Source organism: Octopus bimaculoides, chromosome 3, assembly GCF_046866305.1.
Source record: "Octopus bimaculoides isolate indiv1 chromosome 3, ASM4686630v1, whole genome shotgun sequence".
NCBI classification, from domain to species: domain Eukaryota; kingdom Metazoa; phylum Mollusca; class Cephalopoda; order Octopoda; family Octopodidae; genus Octopus; species Octopus bimaculoides.
Window position 1 is genome coordinate 26,449,086 of NC_142930.1, and position 21,901 is coordinate 26,470,986.

The following is a 21,901-nucleotide window of genomic DNA, read 5'->3' on the forward strand; positions in this document are numbered from 1 at the left end:
TTTTAAGAGTCTTGATGAAAGATATAATACACTACAGTTCATGAGTCAGCTCTTGAAAGTTTAGGTAGGAATAGCTGGTCAATTACATCAATCCCAGTACTTGAGTGGTGCTTTATCAAACCTGAAAGGATGAGAGGTAAAGTTAACCTTGGTGAGATTTGAACTCAGAATGCAAAGAGCTGTAATGAGGTATTTTGTTTGACACTAACAATTTTCTGGTCATATGTCTGTAGCACTGGAGCTGTGACCTCTGAATGTGAATTGGTAGTGACTTTGACCTATAGACACTCCCTAATCTCTGAGCTATACATCCTGTTGAATAACACTACTCCAGAGATCTTTTGGAGGAACCCCATTTTGGCCGCTTGTATTTGTACATCTTAGGTCATTACCCAACATTCATGACCATAGGTGAGGATAGGTATGAAAACTGATTTGAAGATAACAAATTTGGTGGCTTTTTTACCAACCTCTCCTCTTCTGAAGATTGAATGCTGGAGCAGACATGTTACTGTGCCACCACCTGTGATTCTAGCAACCAATTCAGTCTACTGTTTTCCATCACTTGTGCATATGGCCCCCAAGATACTTACACGTTTCCACTTGTCTCAATGATGTTCTACTAACATACAGAGTGTACTGGGAAGACTTTCTTGAGCGGACTAATGTCTCAGTCTTTGCAATAAGATGGTTCGATAATCCTGCTGGAAAGTCTAATGATGGTTGCTTCTGATAGACACCTCTTCCGTAGGATCCTGAGGACTCTACCCCCATGACACTCTCAGGAATAGAGGGTTGAGAAAATGGATAGATGGACTAACAATTGTGCCAATCCACTACCCTTCAATGCTAGTAATAATAATTTCTCATATTTGACAAAAACCATGTAAAGTTGATTTGATCACAGTACAGTATGTGCTTATTCAATCAAAACAAGAGGAAATGAAAGTCAAAAGTTACTCCATTGTTTTAAAACTAATAATTTCTAATGTGCTGGTTTGGTCATGTGATGTATATGGATGAGGACAACTGCATAAAACAGTGCAGAGCTCTAATTGTGGAGGGTACTTGTGGAAAGGGTAGACCCAGGAAGACATGGGATGAAGTGGTGAGAAAAGATCTTTGGACACTGGGCCTCATTCAGGAAATGACAAGGGACTGGGAGATGTGGTGATTTGTTGTACTTGATAAGACACATCAAGCTAAGTAAAATCTGTCTTCCACATGTACAGGCTTGTCCTTTCAGGTGCCGGTGCCACTTAAAAAGCACATAAAAACACCCAGCACACTCTGTTATGTGGTTGGCATTAGGAAGGGCATCCAGCCATAGAAACCATGCCGTAGCAGACAGTTGGAGTCAGGACAGCTCCCTGCTAGCCACTTCCATGTCAAACCATCAAACCCATGCTAGCATGGAGAGTGTTAACCAATGATGATGATAAAGCACAAACATTTATATTTTAGGGGACAGGATACAGTTGTTTATATTAACTCCAATACATGGCTGTTATTTTGGGTGGTGGATGGCAAAGGTGCAATATATTCTCCAATAATGTCTTTCGCACCAGATCACAAAATAAATGTGTATGGAGGGATATAAATATGACTCTATGGTATTCATTTAAATAAAGTGTACATGGCCTGTATAAATGTTGAACAAAGAACCATATTGCCAACAATGAATACTAAAAGAAAAGAATTGAAAAAAAAAAGAAGACTTATACAAGATAGAGATGTTAATCAAAGTTAAGCATTGCAGTTTTTTTCAACTTCAAAACTTGGATTTGCAATTTTCTTAGATATTCCAATGTGTTTATTGCTAAATTGCAGAAAATGCACATACAAAAAGAAAAGAGAGAACAGAGTGATATCTGATTGTCTGTTGCTGTATGGATAGAGAATTAAATGTTTTTACCAAAAAAAAAAAAAAAAAGGTCATTAGTTCGGTGAATCAACATCTCTTGCACAACAATTTTCACATATTATTTTGAGATGACGAGAAGAAGGAAAAATATTCAAACAGGACCCAACATTATAATAACCAATGACCCAACCATTGGCTAAAAGATCACAAATTTGTAAGGAAAGGTTAAGGCCAACATCTTGACCCAATAAATGATTGGTACTTCTCATTTTAAAAATGCGGAGAAGTTAAAGACAACTCATGAGATATAAAACTAAGAACTTTTATAAGAAATAATCGTTTCTAAAATAATAATAAATTTCTACTCTAGGCAGAAGGGTTGATATTGGGGGGGGGGGGGGATAAATTTATTATATCAACTCCAGTATTTGACTGGAACTTTATTTTATTAACTCCAAAAAGATGAAATGTAAAGCTGACCTCAGTGGAATTTCAACTCAGAACATAACGAATCAGAAGAAATGCAACAAATCATTTTGTCCAATGCTCACCAGCTTAATAATGATAATAATTGTTTCTGATTTAGGCACAAGGTCAATAGTTTTGAGAAGTTAGTCAATAACATCAACTCCAGCAGCTGACTGTTAGTTTATCAACCTTGAAAAGATGAAAGGCAAAGTTGACCACTGCAGTTTTTGAACACAGAAAAATACCACAGGATATTTCCCCCATGTTCTAACACTTTGGCTCCAAACTTAAGTAGTTTTAAATATTTTGCCCAGTAACACAATCCAGTACTCTAAGTATAGTAATGTAAACCGAAAGTCCGTTGTTTTTGTTTGTTTGTTTTTTTTACATAGCCAATTGCATCTCTAATAATTGTCTTGTTTTCACTAGGCACAGTGCTTGAAAACATATAGTAAAGAGGAAACAGGCATCAACATCACAACATCTGAAAATCTAAAACTGGGTCATGGACTTAGCTCAAGTGTTTTTAAAAGAAAGAAAATGGAAATATGATATTAAAGCATTTTCTTCAGACCAGTGATGACGTGAAAACAGTAAATCTGCTGGAATTGAAATAAGTTTGTCAACTTGCTTTTCTGAAAATAGACTTCTGCAACATGGTGCTTACCAAAGGATTTGTTCTTAGACTTCCACTCTTAAGTTGTCAGCCAACTAAAAAGAACAAGTGTGTGTCACATAACAATACTACTCACATATTACTAGTGAGCAGCTACCACAAGCACAAAACACTAGACTGCTTCTAAAAGAAGGTCATCTGACTGACAGACAACCCTTCAATTCACCACGGCATGCTAGAACCACTAAATGTGCTGTGCCCTTACTGTCAGTTACATTGCAATTACAATAGTTGTCGTTCATCTCAACCAGTTAGTTATATACCATTTCTATTTAAATCAAACCATCTTTCATATCCCTTATGTGCCATACAGACTTAGTTCAAGCTGAACATCAACTGAACTGAACTCAGTAATCTAAGACGACTTGGAAGGATTATGGTCACATCCCATCTACCTTTCCTTGTATACAATACATGGTCTTCCCTTTTTTACCTCTGAGTTATTTGACAGTTAGAAATCTGATTCATTTAAAAATTGAAGTCTATTATAAATTTTCATTTAGCACAACAGAAGGGATAAGTGATAACTTTATGTACACAGTTAAGTGAAAGGAAATGTAATGTTCACAGTTTAGGTTTATCTTACAAGAAGATTAAAAAGTCAAGAAGTCACAAAAAAAGGACTCAAAATTTATAGCAGACTTAATTTCCAAACAACTGTACCAATTTCTAGAGAAAAGATACAATTGATTTTTATTGACTCCCAGAATGAGGTGAACTCTGATAAAGTTTAACTCATTACTGTTAAAAATTTAGTTCATTGCTCTCTCACCAGTTCTGTAATTCCACACTCTTCTGCTCTCACAATAATAACAACAATAATTCTTTTTCTTAGCAAGAAATAATTTCTTTATAAGTAGGAAAATATATAAAATTAACCCAAACAGTCTATTGTTGTTACTTATATGATAGAATAGGGAAGGATAAGAGTAAAGCTGACCCCAAGAAAATTCCAACTGCAAGAATGTATTATAGATACCATAACATTTATGTATCAGCCCTTTAACACAAGTCTAGAAATTTATAAGGGATTAGTATTCAATGAGCATTCAGTAATATCAGAGCTATTTATTGACTTTGGTGGGAAAAATGCTAACTCAACCTTGGCAAGATTTAAACTCAGAAGAGAGATCAATGAAACTATATTAGAAACCATTCAATGCAGGACTCTACTGTTTCTGCTATTCCACCTTTGATTTCTTATTCTGGCACAAGCGAACAAAATATGTGTGAGACACAAGAGAGGTAGAGATGTTTTAATCAACTTGGGTACATGCTGTGTACTTATTTTATTGACTCTGGTAGGATTTCAACTTAGAATGTAGAATGATGAGACTAAAGGCATTTCGTTGCACATCTTAACATTTGTCTTTCTCCATTTAGACGTGAACTGTTAACCAAGTAGAACGAAATCTCACAGCTGAGTACAGATGAAATGTTTTCCATCTTGTTTCCTTTCACAACAGTGATGTAACTGAAATACAAAACTACACAATTTCCCCTATTTCACAAAGTATATCAAACACTGTCCCACATCATTATCATATTCCCATCATCATCATCATCATCATCATCAACAATATAAATACACGTTTATGTTTTCTTATACATCAGAAACAATTTCAAAAGTGCAAAGTTGATTTCAGAGAATATTTCTTTAATTTTTTTGTTTTTTCCATTTTCATAATGTGGGCACAGTTGGAAATTTGTTCATATATATATATATATATATATATATATATATATATATATATATATATATATATATATATATATATATATATATATATATATGTATATATATATAAATATATATATATATATATGTATATATATGAATATATATATAAATATATATATATATATATATGTATATATATGAATATATATATATATATATATATATATATATATATATATGAATATATATATATATATATATATATATATATATATATGATTTCTTTTCAAGAAAATATGTGTATTTCTGTATCATATAAATAAATAACATTTAAACAGAAAACTTTTTTTTCAATTTATATAAATTAAATGGAAAAGAAAAAAAAGTTTGTTTTTTTTCTTTTACCAATCTTTCTTTCTCTCTCTCTCTCTCTCTCTTCTTTTACAAAACTTTCTAATGATTTCCTTCCATACATGTTCAAACCAACATTGAAGAAAGTTTTATGTTTCTAACTTTAAAATAAGAAATATGTACAATAAGAATAAAATGAAACATTGAATGTCTTCAGTCTACAACTAGAAACACTCACACAGGCATGCACATGCACACACATACATTCACAAGTAGACACCACTCAAGTAAAAATGAGAAAAGGCAGTAAAACACTAGAAAAATAGTCCTATTTTACAGAATCTGACACTAAATGTGTCACTTCTAGATGTGTTTAGCAGTTTAAAACATCTTTGGTTCCATTTGCCTGGCACTTCAGGAGTTGCCACTGTACATTTGCAAACAATGTCATTTAACATCAAATAAATAAATAAATAAATAGAAGGAATATTTCAATAAATAAAGTGTTTGTTAGATCTTCTATTTTGTAAGTGCTAGACAGGCTTGTGGGAATTGGTGCACAGAATTAATCCACTTGGTACATTGAAGCCTGTTTGAGGGCTAAGTGCAAAGAATTAATTCAATGAATAAACTGAAGTCCATTTTTGGAGCTTGGTACACAGAATTTCGGTTGATAATATGAAGTCCTCTTCAGGCTTTGGTGTACAGAATTTATTCAGTTGACCTTTTGAGCCTTGGTGTAGAGAGTTTACTTGATAAATTGCATCCTACTCAATAACATGTTGCCATCAAGTTTTGAATTTAATTTTGTAAAGTTTTAGTTTAAAACCAAGCAATTCAGAGAGAACACCAGAGAAAGCAGAAAGAACAACCACTTTGGTTAAATTGTACAAAAAGGGATTAGCAGACAGCCCGGAAATCTTGAAAGGACTTTCCAGTTCCTGAAAATAAGAAAGAAAGAAAAATAATTAAAGAAGATGTAACTTCTTGAGATAATTTTTTATCACCTCATCCCAAGTCTTCCTCAATCTCTCTTCCACAAATACTATTCAATGTGTGCTCAGCACTTTCTTAAGCAGCTGTCATCCTCCATATACAGAGTATAGCCATTAGCAGTACAGCCTTCTTATTTAAACTACACCTGATTTCAGTTTAACTCACTTTGTCACGCAGCTTAACTTGCTTTGTCTCTCAGAGAGAAGCCCTACGTTGTCAACAGAGATAAAACTCCCTAAACTTTTTCCAATCAGTTCTTTACATTTCAGAGAATCTATTTCCCAAGTGCACTTAGTACTTATCACCCTCGTGTACCTGCTGCATATGAAACCTACTTTCTTTGTGAGCCTGCCTGTAATCCTACTGCACCTCTTCTGTGTCCCTAGTTTGCACTGAGCAACATATGATATTTCTACCAACTCTGTTACTGCTTACAGAGTATAGCAAGTTCACTGAAGATATCAAGGTTCTGTCTTCCTTCCTACATTTGTTTTTGTTACCTCAAGGCTCTTCAATTACATATTTTGCATTTATGCCTGGAATTTCTGCTTCAACTCTTCTACAGATTTTGCTTTAAGAACCAAGTCATCAGCTGCAACATGATGTATGTATACACACACACAGATATATATTGGCCTGCTTGCCTAGCCAGCAAGGTGGCATTATTTGAAGGCTAAAACAATCCAAAAGTGCACTGTGACCAGCGATGTGTAACAACATCTGAGGTTGATCACATGATCATGTACGATATATGTATATATGTGTATATGTGTGTATATATATATATATATATATATATATATGCATTAAATAAGCCTTCATATATATAAGAGAATTTGCAATTGGCAATGTAACTAAGACAGGTAATTTGTACTCCAACATTTTAATGTTCAAGATATCATTTTCTGTCATCAGTATATTTGATTGCATTAAAGAAAAGTTCAATATACATAATTCCAAAAAACTGTCCCCAGCTTTTAAATCTCTTCTTTCAATTGCCATATCTCTAAATTAAATCAACTTCACTTGCTATCTATTCAACACAGCTGTCCACTTTACTTGTCAGTTCCTTGTAGTCCATATTCTCTATCCACATTTCCCACAGGTCATTTGATATGAACATATATAATTCACTCTTATCATTTCTACCTCCTATTGCTATTCATCACTCTCTGATCCCTTTTCTCTCTATTTGGTGCCACAAAAATATCCACTCAGTACTCTCTGAAACCAAGGTAAAAATGAAACAAATGAGATGTAATCTTCCAAACCGTCTAGAAGCGTGGAAAGCAATCACAAAATGACAATGATGATGATGAAAAAGTAAAAGCTTCCGTCTACTGATATGGATCCTAAACTATATATCTTTACAACTTGGATTATTTGTCATCCATAACCAAACCTGAACATACAGCTCAAGTCAACTATCAACTAACATACAATATACTACACACTTTAAACAACCATTACATGGAACTTGTTTTTCTTTCTCAAATGAAATAGATAAAGCATTCAACTCCTAATGGTAAGCAAGAATCTTCATTGATTACAGCTTGCACTTGTGTCCAGCATATTGAATGACATGCTGCCATATATCACATTCTGTCATTAGTGTCCCCAAGTTCATCAGCAGTCATAGCACCACGGGCCTTCATGTAGGTGTTGATTCTAAATTTTGATCTGAATGTGGAAGGTAAAAACGGAGAATGAAGAATACAAATATTGGTTGAAAACAGAAAATACTCACCTTTAAGAGATCCTCAGCAAGCTTTAAAACACTGTTAGCCAGCATTAACTTTTCTTTTTTGTGTGGTTTTTGTTCCATTTGTAAATAGAGATTTATCTGAAGAGAAGAATAGAAAGAGTTGTCTTTACCTTTTTTTTAAACCCTTTTGTTACTGTATTTCTATTCAGATCTTTAATTAAATTCTGAAAGAGTCATGCATTTAGATTAGTTTTGTTAAACAAATATAGCTTTAATTTTTTATTACTATACTAGAATTTTACCTGTCATATGTCACGCAACTTTGGCAATACAAGGGGTGTATGAAAAGTCTTGAGCCTCAAAAAAACAAAACATGGCACAAGGCTTCTGATGAAGGCACAAGACTTCACGGCTCAAAACTTTTCATACACCCTTTGTATACTGTTGCCTCCATGGGTAATTAGATAAAAGTTAAATTACAATTATTGCCTATATGGTACATTTCATGATATTATCCATGCTGACAAAAGTGTCAGGATATTAATGTAACAAGTGTAGTGATATATTTATTTTAGTACTGTTTCCTATTAATTCTTAAGTTAGGGGATAATCTTAGTGATTAATGAAAAAAACCTTACCCTGCTAAACAATTAGCTTACTTGAAAAGCAACTAAGGAAAATATTCATTAAAATGAATTTAACTATTGTAGAACCTTTTACAGATACAGCTAACTATTCTGTCATTTCCTCCTCATTCACTATCTCTATGATTTTCTCTGTGCATGTGTGTAGCATTTCTTAACTTATTACTGGCTACCAAGTCTAGTATGTGCACTCATTCTGCATCTCTTATGATAATTCTCTGTCCCTCTCTCCCACTCTCATCATCATCATCGTTTAACGGCCGTTTTCCATGCTAGCATGGGTTGGACGGGTCTACCGGGATCTGGGAAGCCAGGAGGCTGCACCAGGCTCCAGTCTGATCTGGCAAAGTTTCTATAGCTGGATGCCCTTCCTAACGCCAAACACACCTTGAATGTAGTGAGAGCTTTTTACGTGCCACCAGCACAAGGGCCAGCCTCCTCTGGCAACGGCCACAATCGGTTGGTGCTTTTTACGTGCCACCAGCACAGAACCCAGTCAAGGTGGTGCTGGCATCAGCCACGTTCGGATGGTGCTTTTTACGTGCCACTGGCATGGGTATCACAACTACAATTTCCATTTGATTTTAATTTTGATGTTGATGTACTTGACTCAATAGGTTTCCTCAAGCACAGTAGGTTGAACTGCAAGCACTCATGTCCAAAGATAGCATCCAAAGAAAAGTTACCCAATTAATTAGCATAAAGTTGCTCACCAAGACACTCCAATCTCTAGCCCATAGATGTGTTATCCCTCTGATTTTTCAACTCTCATTGCTGTGGCCTCTGCCCTTTGGAGTTAGCTGTTTTGTTCCACCTCTGCTCAGATACTTGTTTCTCAGTCTCTCATCATCTATATTGTGTTCACCTCCAACCCATTTCCAAGGGCCCTTCACTATATCCAATCCTTCCTTTCCAGAATTTCAAATCTTTGGAATTCTCATCTCTACAAAAATTTTACTGTATATGTTGACTTCCAACTGTACAAAAGAACTGTTGATTATTTTGATCTTATTGGTCTTGAAAGAGTTGTAAAGCCATGGGCATATCTCTTTCCTCCAGACCAATCTAATAAAAAAACAAAGAGTTAATTTGCTAAGCTAGTGTGATGCTTTTCCCAACTAATGAGATTTACAACTGTATAAACATTTCAATGTTAATCATAAAAACATGTAAGCAAAAACACATTTACATCTTACCTGCTCAGTGATCAATACAGAAAGATTGCGATATTTCTGGTTAATTTTTAATCCGAGAGTCATAAACCGAAGAATGTAAACACCAAGAGCTAGAGACCAAGCTAGTAATTCCCAATTATACAGATAGTCCATGAAAGTTTCTGTGTCTTTTAATAACTACAAAGAAAAATACATACAAACAATGCAAAAAAATGGTTCTTAATTATTTTTTCTGGTGTTATTCAAAAATTGTGGCTGTGCTTATGAACTTTGTAAGCTCCACATCATCATCATGGCTGGAGCCAGTTCTTATTGGAAATTGCTGATCTCCTCAGATGGGTTGAATGACCATATCTCACTCATATGCTATAATTTTTGGCATGGTTTCCACAACTGATATTTCCAACACTAACCACTTTACAGATTGTATTGTGTACATTTTATAGTAGCACTTGTGGTAGCTGGGTTACCATGAGGATGAAAAAAGCAAGTGCTTGACAAAGAAATAGAGTGACTGGGATGAGCAGGTGACAGGGGATGGAGTTATGGCAGAAAAGTAATAGAAAAAAACAATGACTACAGGAAGTAATGGGAAAGAGGTAGTGATGGCAACTACACATTTGCTGGTAATAAACATATATTACTTTCTTTTACTTGTTTCAGTCATTTGACTGCGGCCATGTTGGAGCACCGCCATTAGTCGAGCAAATCGACCCCGGGACTTATTTTTTGTAAGCCTAGTACTTATTGTATATATACACACACACACACAGCCCTTTTTATTTGTTCTTACTTAATGTAAACACTTACCTGTAAGCACATTAACGTGACAGATATGATGGCTAGTAAAAATGAAGCTGACACTATCACATCAACTGAACGTTGAGGACCTCTTTTCTAAACAGGAAAAGAAACAAAATCAGAATTTCATCTCACATATAATCAGACAACACAAATGAAAGCACATCCTCATCACAAAAATGTGTGTGTGTGTGCGTGCATGTGTGCTTATATGATTTAAATTTTGAATGTAGATAAAATTTAGTACCGAAAGACATTTAGAGCAGTGTATTGTACTTATTAAGTGATTTGTTAGTAAAATACAATAAATAAATAATATTCATTTGATTACTTTTGTTTATCTTTTCAAGATAGCATGGACTAAACAAGACAAATATATTAGTCATGCATGGTTTTACAGCCAGATTCCCTAGCCGTTGTCTATTTCTCAAATAAGGAATCTTGTGTTTCACATACTTTTGAAGGCACAAAGCCAGCAGATGATTTGTTGACAATGAAAGTAACAATGTTGCTGCCTGTAACTCAGTAATTTTCAAAAAAGAACAAATGTAAATATACTACATATCTAGACGAGGTGGATGAGACCAAGTGGATGCCTCAGACCATATGTAGACCAAGTACATGCCCCAAACCAAAAGGATGAGAAGCAAATTCTTCCCCCACACAGCCATGCCTATAATAATTAAAAAAATAAGAGAACAAACTAAATAATATTTACTTTTAGACTTCCAGTTGTTTGACAAGTGATTTGATCAGAATACAGTGTGTTGAAGTTGAAATCCATCAAGGTAGATTTATGATAGTAAATTAAAACATGCACATATCACTGTGAGTGTGTATGTGTGTGTGTGCATGTATTCATGCCTGTATGATCATTATTTTAAAGTCAGACAATTTGTTGAACCAAATTTTCTACATCCAGATGTCCTTCTTATCACCAACACTTGTTTCCAACAGGGCAATATTTTTCTATAGTAAGACATTGGAAACATATGACATTGTTCATATGACTGTGTCACTCATTTACAACCACCATGCAATGTCAAGAAACACACACAGGCTTTGATCAGCCCAGGGCTTAAGTAAAAACCCAAGGTGTCACACAGTATGACTGAACCTTGAATCGTATGGCTGGGAAGCAAGCTTCTCAACCATACAGCTGTGACTACATTTTTATGTGTATATATATATATATATATATATATATATATATATATATATATAAAACCATATACACACAGACACACACAACTTACCTTAAGGTATGATCGTAGTGACAACCATGTTTTGATGTTACAAACTTTATTAAGGCGGAAGTGTGGTAGATCAAACTTACGAGCTCCCCGTGATGATGTCAAATAGGAAAAATACTTGGCATACAATAATCTCTGTAAACAGAAAAGACATTTTTTCAGTTTAAGTTTAAAACACAAATGTAAATATTAGAAGTCTGGTAGTGGTCAGAGACCAGTGACTTAATATAATAAGTGCATTACTTTGTATTCACCTGTTGACTGATTTATCAATGTTATATTTTTAAATACAAAATAGTTTAGAATCCAGTAAACTACTGAGTGTCTAGAATCCAATTCTTTTTCATATGAGTGTTCCTTTCAGCAAAGTTAATTCTAAAAGCCTCCAGTTTTCTGATATAAATTCTTTGAATCTATTGAAGACCAAGTCCTCACTAAAAGAACGCAAGACTTCTGTCAACTAGTCAATTATTTTCTGCTGGTAGTGTTTCATTTGTATAGAGCATTGTTCCATATCTTTTGTAGTTCAGTACCCACTTTGACAAATCGACAGTTTATAAATGATCCTTTCCCAGATTTGGGGGGGGGGGGGGAGAAGAAAAAGTATATAATTTTAATCAAACAAAAACCAATTTTGTGGAGTGTTTCATTTTAGATATTTGTGTGAATTCATACCATCTATATTAAATTTTTAGGGAAATTACTTAAAGAAGGCAGAGACTTTCACAAGATTATATAAAGTTTCTTCTCAGATAACAATGTTCCATCACATTAATAGTGAAAAAGATGTTTATTGAAAATATATTCAAAATAGAAGTATTGTGCTTAGTTCAAATATTGCTTCTAAGAAGAATCATATCATGATCATTCTACATTCCTAGAACTACCAACAAAACCCTCTAAATATTTACCACATTCTTATGAGTTCACAGTGACCCCCATGTGAGTGCTTCATCCAAATTCAAGAACTACTGGTATACAGTAATCAACTAATTTAATTTTGTTCCATAAAAAAAGAATCATTGTCAGATCATCTTTATCTTATTAAAAACCATCACCATCAACATAATCATAATAATTATACCCAAAGGTAAAAGAAGCTAACAAAAATAGAAATTTTATGCTGCATTACCTGTTTGAATGTGCGATCAGCAACGGAGAGCAAGAAGAAAAAGAGAGCACTAAGACAAAGCCTTTGGATTACAGCATTAATTAAGATTAGATTAATCCTAAAAAGAAGAAAAGAACAATTCAATAATAACATTACCATTCTCATTAGCATTTTCTCTTTACTTTACCTGGATCAAATTAAAAGGCTCACATTAGATAACTTATCAAGCCATAAACTGCTTTGTTATACAACACATAGAAACTGAGACATTAAAATTCTGTCTTTAAAATGCAGCAGCCTAAAATGGTGAGATATATGCCTACAATTAAAAGAAGACAGTCATAGCTTGATCCTAGTTATAAGTCTGTTGCAGTTGAGCTGACCAAAGATATATAATACTTTAACAGTTTTAAATGCTAGAAATGTTTTGAATGTCTCTCATAATCATTCGGATTCTAGTTACTCTCCATGTACATATGATACAGAAAAACTCAGTTGTTCTTTAACCCTTTAGCAATTAGATTATTCTCTCAAATGTAATGCTTATCTATTCACAATCTTTTGAATTAATCATGTATTACATCATAGCTTTCAGATCTAAATGATGCGGCTCTTTATTTTTAGAATGACGTTGCAGAGTAGATGTGAGAGGCCAGATCTGACTGGTTTGAGCACAAGACAGGTATATCATTTGGGCTGGATATGCTATAGAGTTAGTGCCTTTACCCTCTCGTTTTATCCCTGCTAGACATAGATCACTGTCTTTTATGATCACCACCACTTGCTGTACGTGAGATAAATGCAATACTAGTGAAATAATGTTATTAGCTCAAATACATCAGCAGTCCTAACTTGGAATGGAGTTCCATCTTTGACTGTGAAGAGATGATGCTTTTATCATTTGCTTAGAACTTGTTCCTGTAAAAGTTTTAGTCAACTTTCTCTCCTATCATTATAAGCTGTGCAGGGATACAATAAGCACTAGGGATTCTTCTGCTGACATGTGAACAAAAGAAACTAAGGGTAATATATATATATATGTAACATAGTATATAACAAACCATTTCTTCAGTGAATGGTCTAAAATCAAAAGTCCCTAAATTATGATCTTATCCAATTCACAAACCTTTTGAAGTATAAGTATGATTTTAAACAAAACAATAAACGGTAGCGAATCGATAGAAATAAATGATTATCAGGTTAAATTTTAAATTAAAATTTGACTCACTACTACCACAATTCAAATTCAGCCATAGTTGTCTCCCTTGCACTACAAACTAAACTATCAGCAATAATTATCTCCCCTTACTTTTGTTAGGGGAGATAATTATTGCTGACCAAAACATCGCTGAGGTTACTCGGAGACCATTCTGGTAATGTGGAAATGACTACTCGACCAAGCTTAGGCCTCAGTAATACTCGAGGATTGATTTAAGGATTTATTATTACATTATCTTAATTGTGACTACTGCTCTTGTTTTTTTAATTATTATATTATTAAAACCATTTTTAGCGTGGAAGGTGTTTATAAGCCATTTATAAACACAAAAATAATTAGATTCACTTGAACATTTAAATTTAATTTGCCAAAATATTTTCGTCGCTTTGAGACTGTGACCTGTTCGCGGAATTTTGTCAGTTGAAATGAATCTAACGGTTTTTGTGTGTGTTTTAAATGGCTAATAAACACCTTCTACGCTGCATCAGATCAGGTTACTTGCTATGCAAGCACATCTCCGTGGTTATTAAAACCAATCTAGTGGTAAAAAGTAAACATCTTTGGCTGGTATGGGAGACAACTCCTCAAATTTAACCAGAATTATCTGCCTTTAATACTCGAGAATTTCACCCCATATTCCAAGATTGCCATTGAGCCCCGGAAAAGAAATCATACATAGTAAATTTAAAAAATTAAAATGTTAACAACAGAAGTTAATCTGGTGATAATATGTTCCAAAATTAAAGATATAAATGACAGATTACTGTCTCAATACCACTTTGGCAAATACACTGAAGCTGTGAGATTTATGCTTTGCTAAGGAGAGTCAAACTAAAACCTGCTTCCTGTCATTGCCAAAAATGTAAAAATAATATTGTTCCAATCTTATCTTTTCCTCACCACATAAATATTTATGATCATTATTTGTTGCTACAGTAAATATATTAACACTAACTTAACTAATAGTGATAGGGCTTGTTGCTAATAACACAACAGCAGTCATAGAATCATATTACAACATTAGCACTTTTAATTAATAGAGAAATAAACAAAATACATGCCACCAGACAGAAGTTAATTTAGTTGAAGGACTTTTTTTTTTTTATACTGGAAAATATATTATTCATTCTTTCATCATTTCAAATATATTTCTAGTCTGAAGCTTTCTTCATATAAAAAAAGAAATAAAAAAATTAAAGCACTTACTTCCAACCATTACCGACCATAGAGAGAACAGCAGAAACAAAGCCATCTGATGATAGAATGTTGAAGAATTCTTTGCTGTTATAAGTACGGAACATCGGTGGTACAAGACCCATAATCAGTGAGAAGAAGAGACCAATGAAAATAGAGTCTGAGGCATCTGGGATTTTTTCAACTTTTTCAATGATGACCCAGCTGATATGTAATGCAGTGAGATCAACCTTTTGACACTCATCACCTTCCCATATTACACAACTCACTGTAATTGAGAAGTAAGAAAATGATTGTCAAAGATATCTAAATCTTTGATTACTGAACTGCTTTATCAATATAATGAGATATGGAACAATGGTTTTATTGTGGAGGAAGTCATTATCATTTAACGTCTGTAACAAGGAGACAGTAACATACACACATGCACATCACATGCATATGATGGGATTCTTTCAATTTCTCTCTACCTAATCTCCTCATAAGGCATTGGTCAGCTTTGGGCTATAGTAGATGACACTTGCTTAATGTGCCATACAACGGGAATGAACCTGGAAACTATGTGATTGTGAAATCATGAAATTGCTGGTGAATGAGAATGATGGCAAATCAAATTTCACATGTGGAAAGAAATATCTCACCATGTATGAGAACCTTCCAGTCGTCAGCAATGATGATACAAACTTCTTATTTCCCACAGAAGCAGAAGTCAAACATCAATGATGTAAATCATCACTAGAAATATCTCTCACTGTCACTTAAAAATTTCCAGGTTGACCACCATCAATGTTTGTAGGTCTGGGAAGATTGTGGAGATGTTGGAGTGGAGGTGAGTGAATGTGCGGTCATGTGCAAAGGTAACAGAGAAAGGACTCTTGGCCAACTCATCATAAGGAAGGAAGCGCAATAGAAATTCTTTTGGATAGGAAATAGCAATAGTGAAAGCACTGTAGGCACACTAATAGCTGAGAAATGGATAGTTGAAGTAAATGAGGTAACCAGAGAGGATAATTAACTTTAGACTAATTATAGATAACTTGGCAGCAACATTTACTTTTGCATATGCTCAACTATCAGAGTTGAAAGATGATCTGAAGAATCCCTTTTATGAAATCCTTTTGCAGACTACTTTGACAGTATTTGACAGTGACCTAATAACTGAGGCTAACAATTTGAATGGACATGTTGGTCAACATCATGAAGGCTTCTGAAGTGTACATGGAGGTTATGGTTATAGTGCAAGAAAGGAGTTTTGTGATACAAGAGATGCAAATATGTATAGTATAGAAGTGCAATCTGCAATGAGTTCAGCAGGATTTAGCATGCAGCTAGGAGTTCATGCAGGCTCGATCCTCTGCTCCCTCCTTGTTCATTACAGTCTTACAAGCTACAACAGTGGAATTTAAAACCAGATGTCAGTAGGAGCTCTTATGTGCTGATGACCTAGTTCTTATAGCTGAATCTAAAGTATTGGGTCATCCCATAAATAATGCAGATTTTCTCAATTGCACTAACTAAAAGTCGATGAGGATGGGATAAACTACCTGCATCAACTTGCTATGAAAGCAAGTAGTAATTTTACCTTATCTTTATTCTTAGTGCAGGTTTTCAAAAGTGCAGTTCGATTTTAACACTTACTTTTTCAAAGCTATAATGGAAGTGACAAAGGTGCATATTTGGCATATTTTTGTTTTATGAGTTTAATAAAAGCAACAACGTAATGGAAAATGTGAGGAATATTAATGCAGTATATGGGGATCGGACAATACGGGTAAACCAGTGTAAACAGTGATTCCAGAAATTCTGAGCCGGAAACTACAGCCTAGAAGATGGGCCTCATCCTGGAAGATCTGTAGAGCTCGACGAGGACGTCCTGCAAACCCTGGTGGAATAAAATCCCATTGTAACTGTTGAGGAACTAGCAGAGAAGCTTGGATTTGGTCGTTCAACCATTCATCGACATCTGCGAGCCGTCGGAAAAGTCAGAAAATTGGGTCAATGAGTTGTTCACAAACTTTCCGAGTCTAATCGCATGCAGTGAGTGGATATGTGCTCTTCTTTGCTGTCATGTCTCACAAATGAACCTTTTTTTGGGGGACCAAATATTGACTGGTGATGAGAAATGGGTTCTCTATAAAAATATTAAGGATCAAAGATAGTGAGTAGGGAAAAGAGAAACACTGGCACCCCAGGCTAAAGGTCTTCACCCATGTAAGGTGTTGTTATCTATTTGATGGGATAAGAAAGATTTTGTCCACTTTGAACTTTTAAACCAAAACCAAACGATAATAAAGGAGATCTACTGCGAGCAGCTTAAGTCAACGCTAGAAAGAAAACGACCATTTTTGGTTTCAAGACAAAAGGTGTTCTTCCATTAGGATAATGCTCAGCCACATACAGTGAGGATGATATTCCAAAGGCTGGAACAGTTTGAATGAAAAACGATGACCCACCCACTATATTCACAAGACATTGCCCCATCTGATTACTGTTTATTCCGCAGTCTTCAAAATCATTTGGGCAGAAAAAATTTGAATTCTGTAGACAAGGTCATATCAGTACTGGAGGAGTATTTTTAGTCACGGACAAGTGAATTTTGAAAGAGGGGCCTTGCAAGTCTACCAGATAGATGGAAGAACATAGTAGAAAATGAAGGAGAGTATATTATAGATTAAAAAAAACTCTGTTTATCTTAACTTTGAAAAATAGTGTAGAAAAACCGCATTATTTATGGGATGACCCAATAGAATTAAAACTGAAATAGCAGGCATGTAAACAAGACCTAGAATCAAAGGTATTGAAGTAAACAAAGTCTAAAGTATTAGAAAGTAGGGAAGAAGACAGGAACTAGTTACCATCAGAAAAATAGTTTTGCTTATATACAGAAAAGAAATAAGTAAATATTACATATATTGCTGTCACTGTAAATTACGATACACAAGAAGTATAGAGGGATTACCAGTAGATTAATACAGAAGGTAAACTTAGTAGGTAACAGATGCAATGAAGGCAATAAGTACTAAGAGCACAGGGCTCTCTAGAGTTGGTCGATAGCTTCTGTTATCTATGTGACATAGTCAACAAAAGTGTTGTTTCAAAAGTACAGGAACCAGAATGAAAAAGGATTGCAAAAAAAAAGTCCAAGGGGGGATATTACTTGTGCTGGCAAGAGAGTTCTCTCCCAGAGTGAAAAGTAGACTGAGTGATGCTTGTATTGAAACTACAAAGCTGCATGATAGTGAGAAATGATTATCAATGTAGAGAACTTACAGAAGCTAGAAAGAAACGAAGCAAACAACTTCACTGAATACGTCATGTTAGCACTGGAGTACCAATGGGCTGAGAGAAAAAACGGGTACAAGAGGAGTCAGATGTATTGTACAAGATAACCTAACATTGTATTCTGGACCATATATGTATAATGAGTTCAACGCCAGGTTATCAATCTTGTTATGCCAATACAAAATATTAAAATACACACACACACACATCCTGTGAAGTCTGCATTTGTTGCCCTTCCACATCTTTGACTTCTTCTCATCTCCCTATCAATCTTGCCATCCATTTCACAAAGGATGGTATGGGCATAACTCCATTCTATACCCCTACTATCATCACTGTAACTCCACCTCTCTTACCCATCATATGACTGACATATGAGACTTCATTGGACCTGTTTGTACCCAACACACTCTACCCTCACCCTTTTCTGTATTGCTGGTCATCATTCACTCTCCCAAGGGCACTTGTTACTGTCATTCATCACTCACTCTAACCATTATCTATCTTTACTATCACCCATGACTCCCTTTTTTTCTCTCAACCCATCATTCTGTTTCTACCATCATACCTTTGTTCCCTTTTTCAAAGTATTCTGGCTGTTCTTCTGACATCACTCCCAGTACACTTTGCACATGGTGGCCAGTACACTTTGTAAAGTAGCCGGTGATAGGAAAGGCATTTAGCTGTAGAAACCAAGACAAAAATGAAACATACAAGCAAGATGTCTTCCTCCAGTTCATCTGTAAGAGCAGTGGCATCCAATTAGAATTGACTTGGATCATAAAATATCATCCAAACCATCTCAGCATGATAATTATGTGTGTGTGTGTGTGTGTGAGTGCAATGTGTTGTATTTGTACTGTTTGATAAAATACAAGAGTAACTTGCCTTTATCAGGAGGTGGTATATGACTTCCATGGCCAGCAGCTAAGTTACCAGGCTGAAAAAACAAATCAGAAGACAATTTAGGACAGAAAAGAAATGGACTATATAGTAATTGTTACTATATGTAGCTCTGTATGTGTGTGAGTAGACAAAGAGAGAAGTGAGAGAAATACTGATTCATAATATTTACCAGCAAACATAACAGATGGCAAATCTTAGATTCCACACCTGTTTGTGGTACATTACAACAAAACTGATTCAATTGCTGTTCTACTACTACAAAGAAAATTAGTTTGAATTCTGAGGCAAGCATTGCATGTCATGTCACGTGTCTATGCATGTGACATTACTCCAATTGTTTCATTTTATGAAATTGAAGTAAAGGAGAGGAAGGTGACTGTATAGATGCGGTATTGGACTAATAATGCAATTTTTTTTGCTATGTAGCAGTTGAAATAGATACTAGAAAGACTACCTGGGAATGTTATATTCACTAGACTGACATTCTAGCCAAAATATATTTATCAATCATTTCTTTTATGCCATAGAACTGAAGTGAATTAGTGACTCTTAAGAACATCCTTCTGAGAGTAGAATACATTTGCCTTTCTAACTGAAGCTTATGCAGACAATAAAACTCTATGGATAGTTGTGAATCAAGCGTACATTATATCAGATACCAAATCAATAATATTAATTTCTTTAGACCAGGCATTATACCAAGTTATGTAGGAGACGGTATGGTTGATCAATACGGTACTAGAATACATACTGCTGAAACTTATTTCATCCACTTGAAAAGCTTTAGAGCCAATTGATGACACTAAATATTGTCTCTAGTCTCCTACAATATCCCTACAGTGGTTAAATGAAAATTTCTAGTTTTACAGTAGTATCCAATGTATTTAATGTGGTAGTAAATACTTAATAAACTACTCTACTGATCTGGTTTCATTTCCAGATTAATAGGAACTCCTTTAATAAGATTTCTAAGGCTCTTCCTATAGCTTTTCTATCATAGGGCATTATACCCATGTAATATATACTCTTGTATATTTGACTTTATAAGACCTCATACAAGATTCAATCAGAACAATATTATACCTGCCTTCAGACATTCCCTTTCTGTTACATGCCCACATCTAACTCTCTCTCTCTCTCTCTCTCTCTCTCTCTCATAGCTTTGCTCTATGTTCTCAAAATTCTCAAAGGGTTAACAAGAGCACCATGAGCCAAATCATCCCACACATACACACACACACAATTAGATACATATTCTTGATGGTGTAACAGCAACCCAGCTTCTTGAGTGATAGAACCAGGCTTCGAGAGAGAACACTCAAGGTTTTATGCTTTCAGCTGAGGGATACAACAAGAACAATAGGAGTAACCCTGAATGCCAGTTTCATTGCATTAAGTAGTCAAGAGAGAAATCTCATGGACAATATGTATCCCAGATGACGGTCCTAAAAGATCTGAAGGAACTGAAGCACATGGAATTAAGGTCTCTCTCCAAATGCCTAACTCTGATTGATTTAAATTCACAACCCATACACTGGTAGCTTGCATCGTCTCACATATAAGCAATTGATACAATTATAACTCCTGGATAGAGAATCATATCAACATAAACTAATTTATCTTTTAGAGTAAACCTTATTGATGCTTTAACAGATTCTTTTCAAAATTACTATCTGTATCTGAAACTTCTACTGCATTAAACATAAACAATACTAATGGCTTGGTTCAGTTTGTGTAAGATTTAGTTTCTTAAGAGAAGATTGTAATTAGACAGTTGTCACACAATATCTTCATGGTTAGATTTGGGTGTCAAACTGCAAAACTGTCCCAGACTGATCGCAATTCCCATTAGCAATCTCGTATCTTCTGTTTGAAGCAGATGAAGAACAAACATGATTCGATCTTACTCTGTTCAGATACAATTTAAACACAATTTGATAACTGCAATCAAGCAAGTTAAAAATTGATTGAAGCCCTACCACTGTCTTCTTGTCTCAGTGATGATGAGCTGAAAATAATAGCAAATGGTACTTTACTTATTTATCTTACTTACCAAGAGTTTCTGTTACCGTTTAGTCAGAGTTAGCTCTGATCAACCCTTTAGTATCCAGATTATTGTCAAATGTAATGCTTATTTACTGACATTAATCCGGCACTATTTTGTAGCTTCGAAATTTTTAAGATGTGATTGTTTATTTTTAGAAAGACATTGTAGAATAGGTGTGAGAGGTCAGATCTGACTAGTTTTAACATAAAACTGACAGAATTTTTGGGCAGAATATGACCAGTTTAAATACTAAAGGATGAAAACATACTCAGATTTCCATTTTTTCATGAATAGTGTATCTAGAACATTATAATTTTCTTTTCAAGATGATGAGGTATGATTTGAAGGAGATTCGGCTGCAATTTTTAGCATGTTAAGAAACAATATATAGGATCATTCAATGACTCAACTCTCATGAGTGGTTCTAAATGGAGTTTCAAGATAAAAGCCAACACAACTAGATCTTAATAGAAAAGAAAGAAAACTTTTATTCTTTTCTCTGCATATTTTTGTTAAAGACAACAGTTG

General features: G+C 34.6%; 1 protein-coding gene across 15 annotated transcripts in view; it reads right to left on the reverse strand.

Moving 5' to 3' along the window:
- Nucleotides 1-5,125: 5,125 nt before the first annotated feature.
- The window catches only part of LOC106880514 (protein PHTF2), a 93,528-nt gene continuing 76,752 nt past the window's right edge, over nt 5,126-21,901 (reverse strand). For all 15 annotated transcript variants that reach the window (XM_089348723.1, XM_089348719.1, XM_089348729.1 and 12 more), the window contains 8 exons: nt 19,309-19,360; nt 15,151-15,406; nt 12,747-12,843; nt 11,618-11,749; nt 10,371-10,457; nt 9,582-9,737; nt 7,784-7,879; nt 5,126-5,981 (listed from right to left, as the gene is read on the reverse strand). In XM_089348723.1, coding sequence (XP_089204849.1) covers nt 5,829-5,981; nt 7,784-7,879; nt 9,582-9,737; nt 10,371-10,457; nt 11,618-11,749; nt 12,747-12,843; nt 15,151-15,406; nt 19,309-19,360 — 1,029 coding nt within the window. In that variant the 3' untranslated portion in view covers nt 5,126-5,828. The remainder of the gene's footprint in view (nt 5,982-7,783; nt 7,880-9,581; nt 9,738-10,370; nt 10,458-11,617; nt 11,750-12,746; nt 12,844-15,150; nt 15,407-19,308; nt 19,361-21,901) is intronic.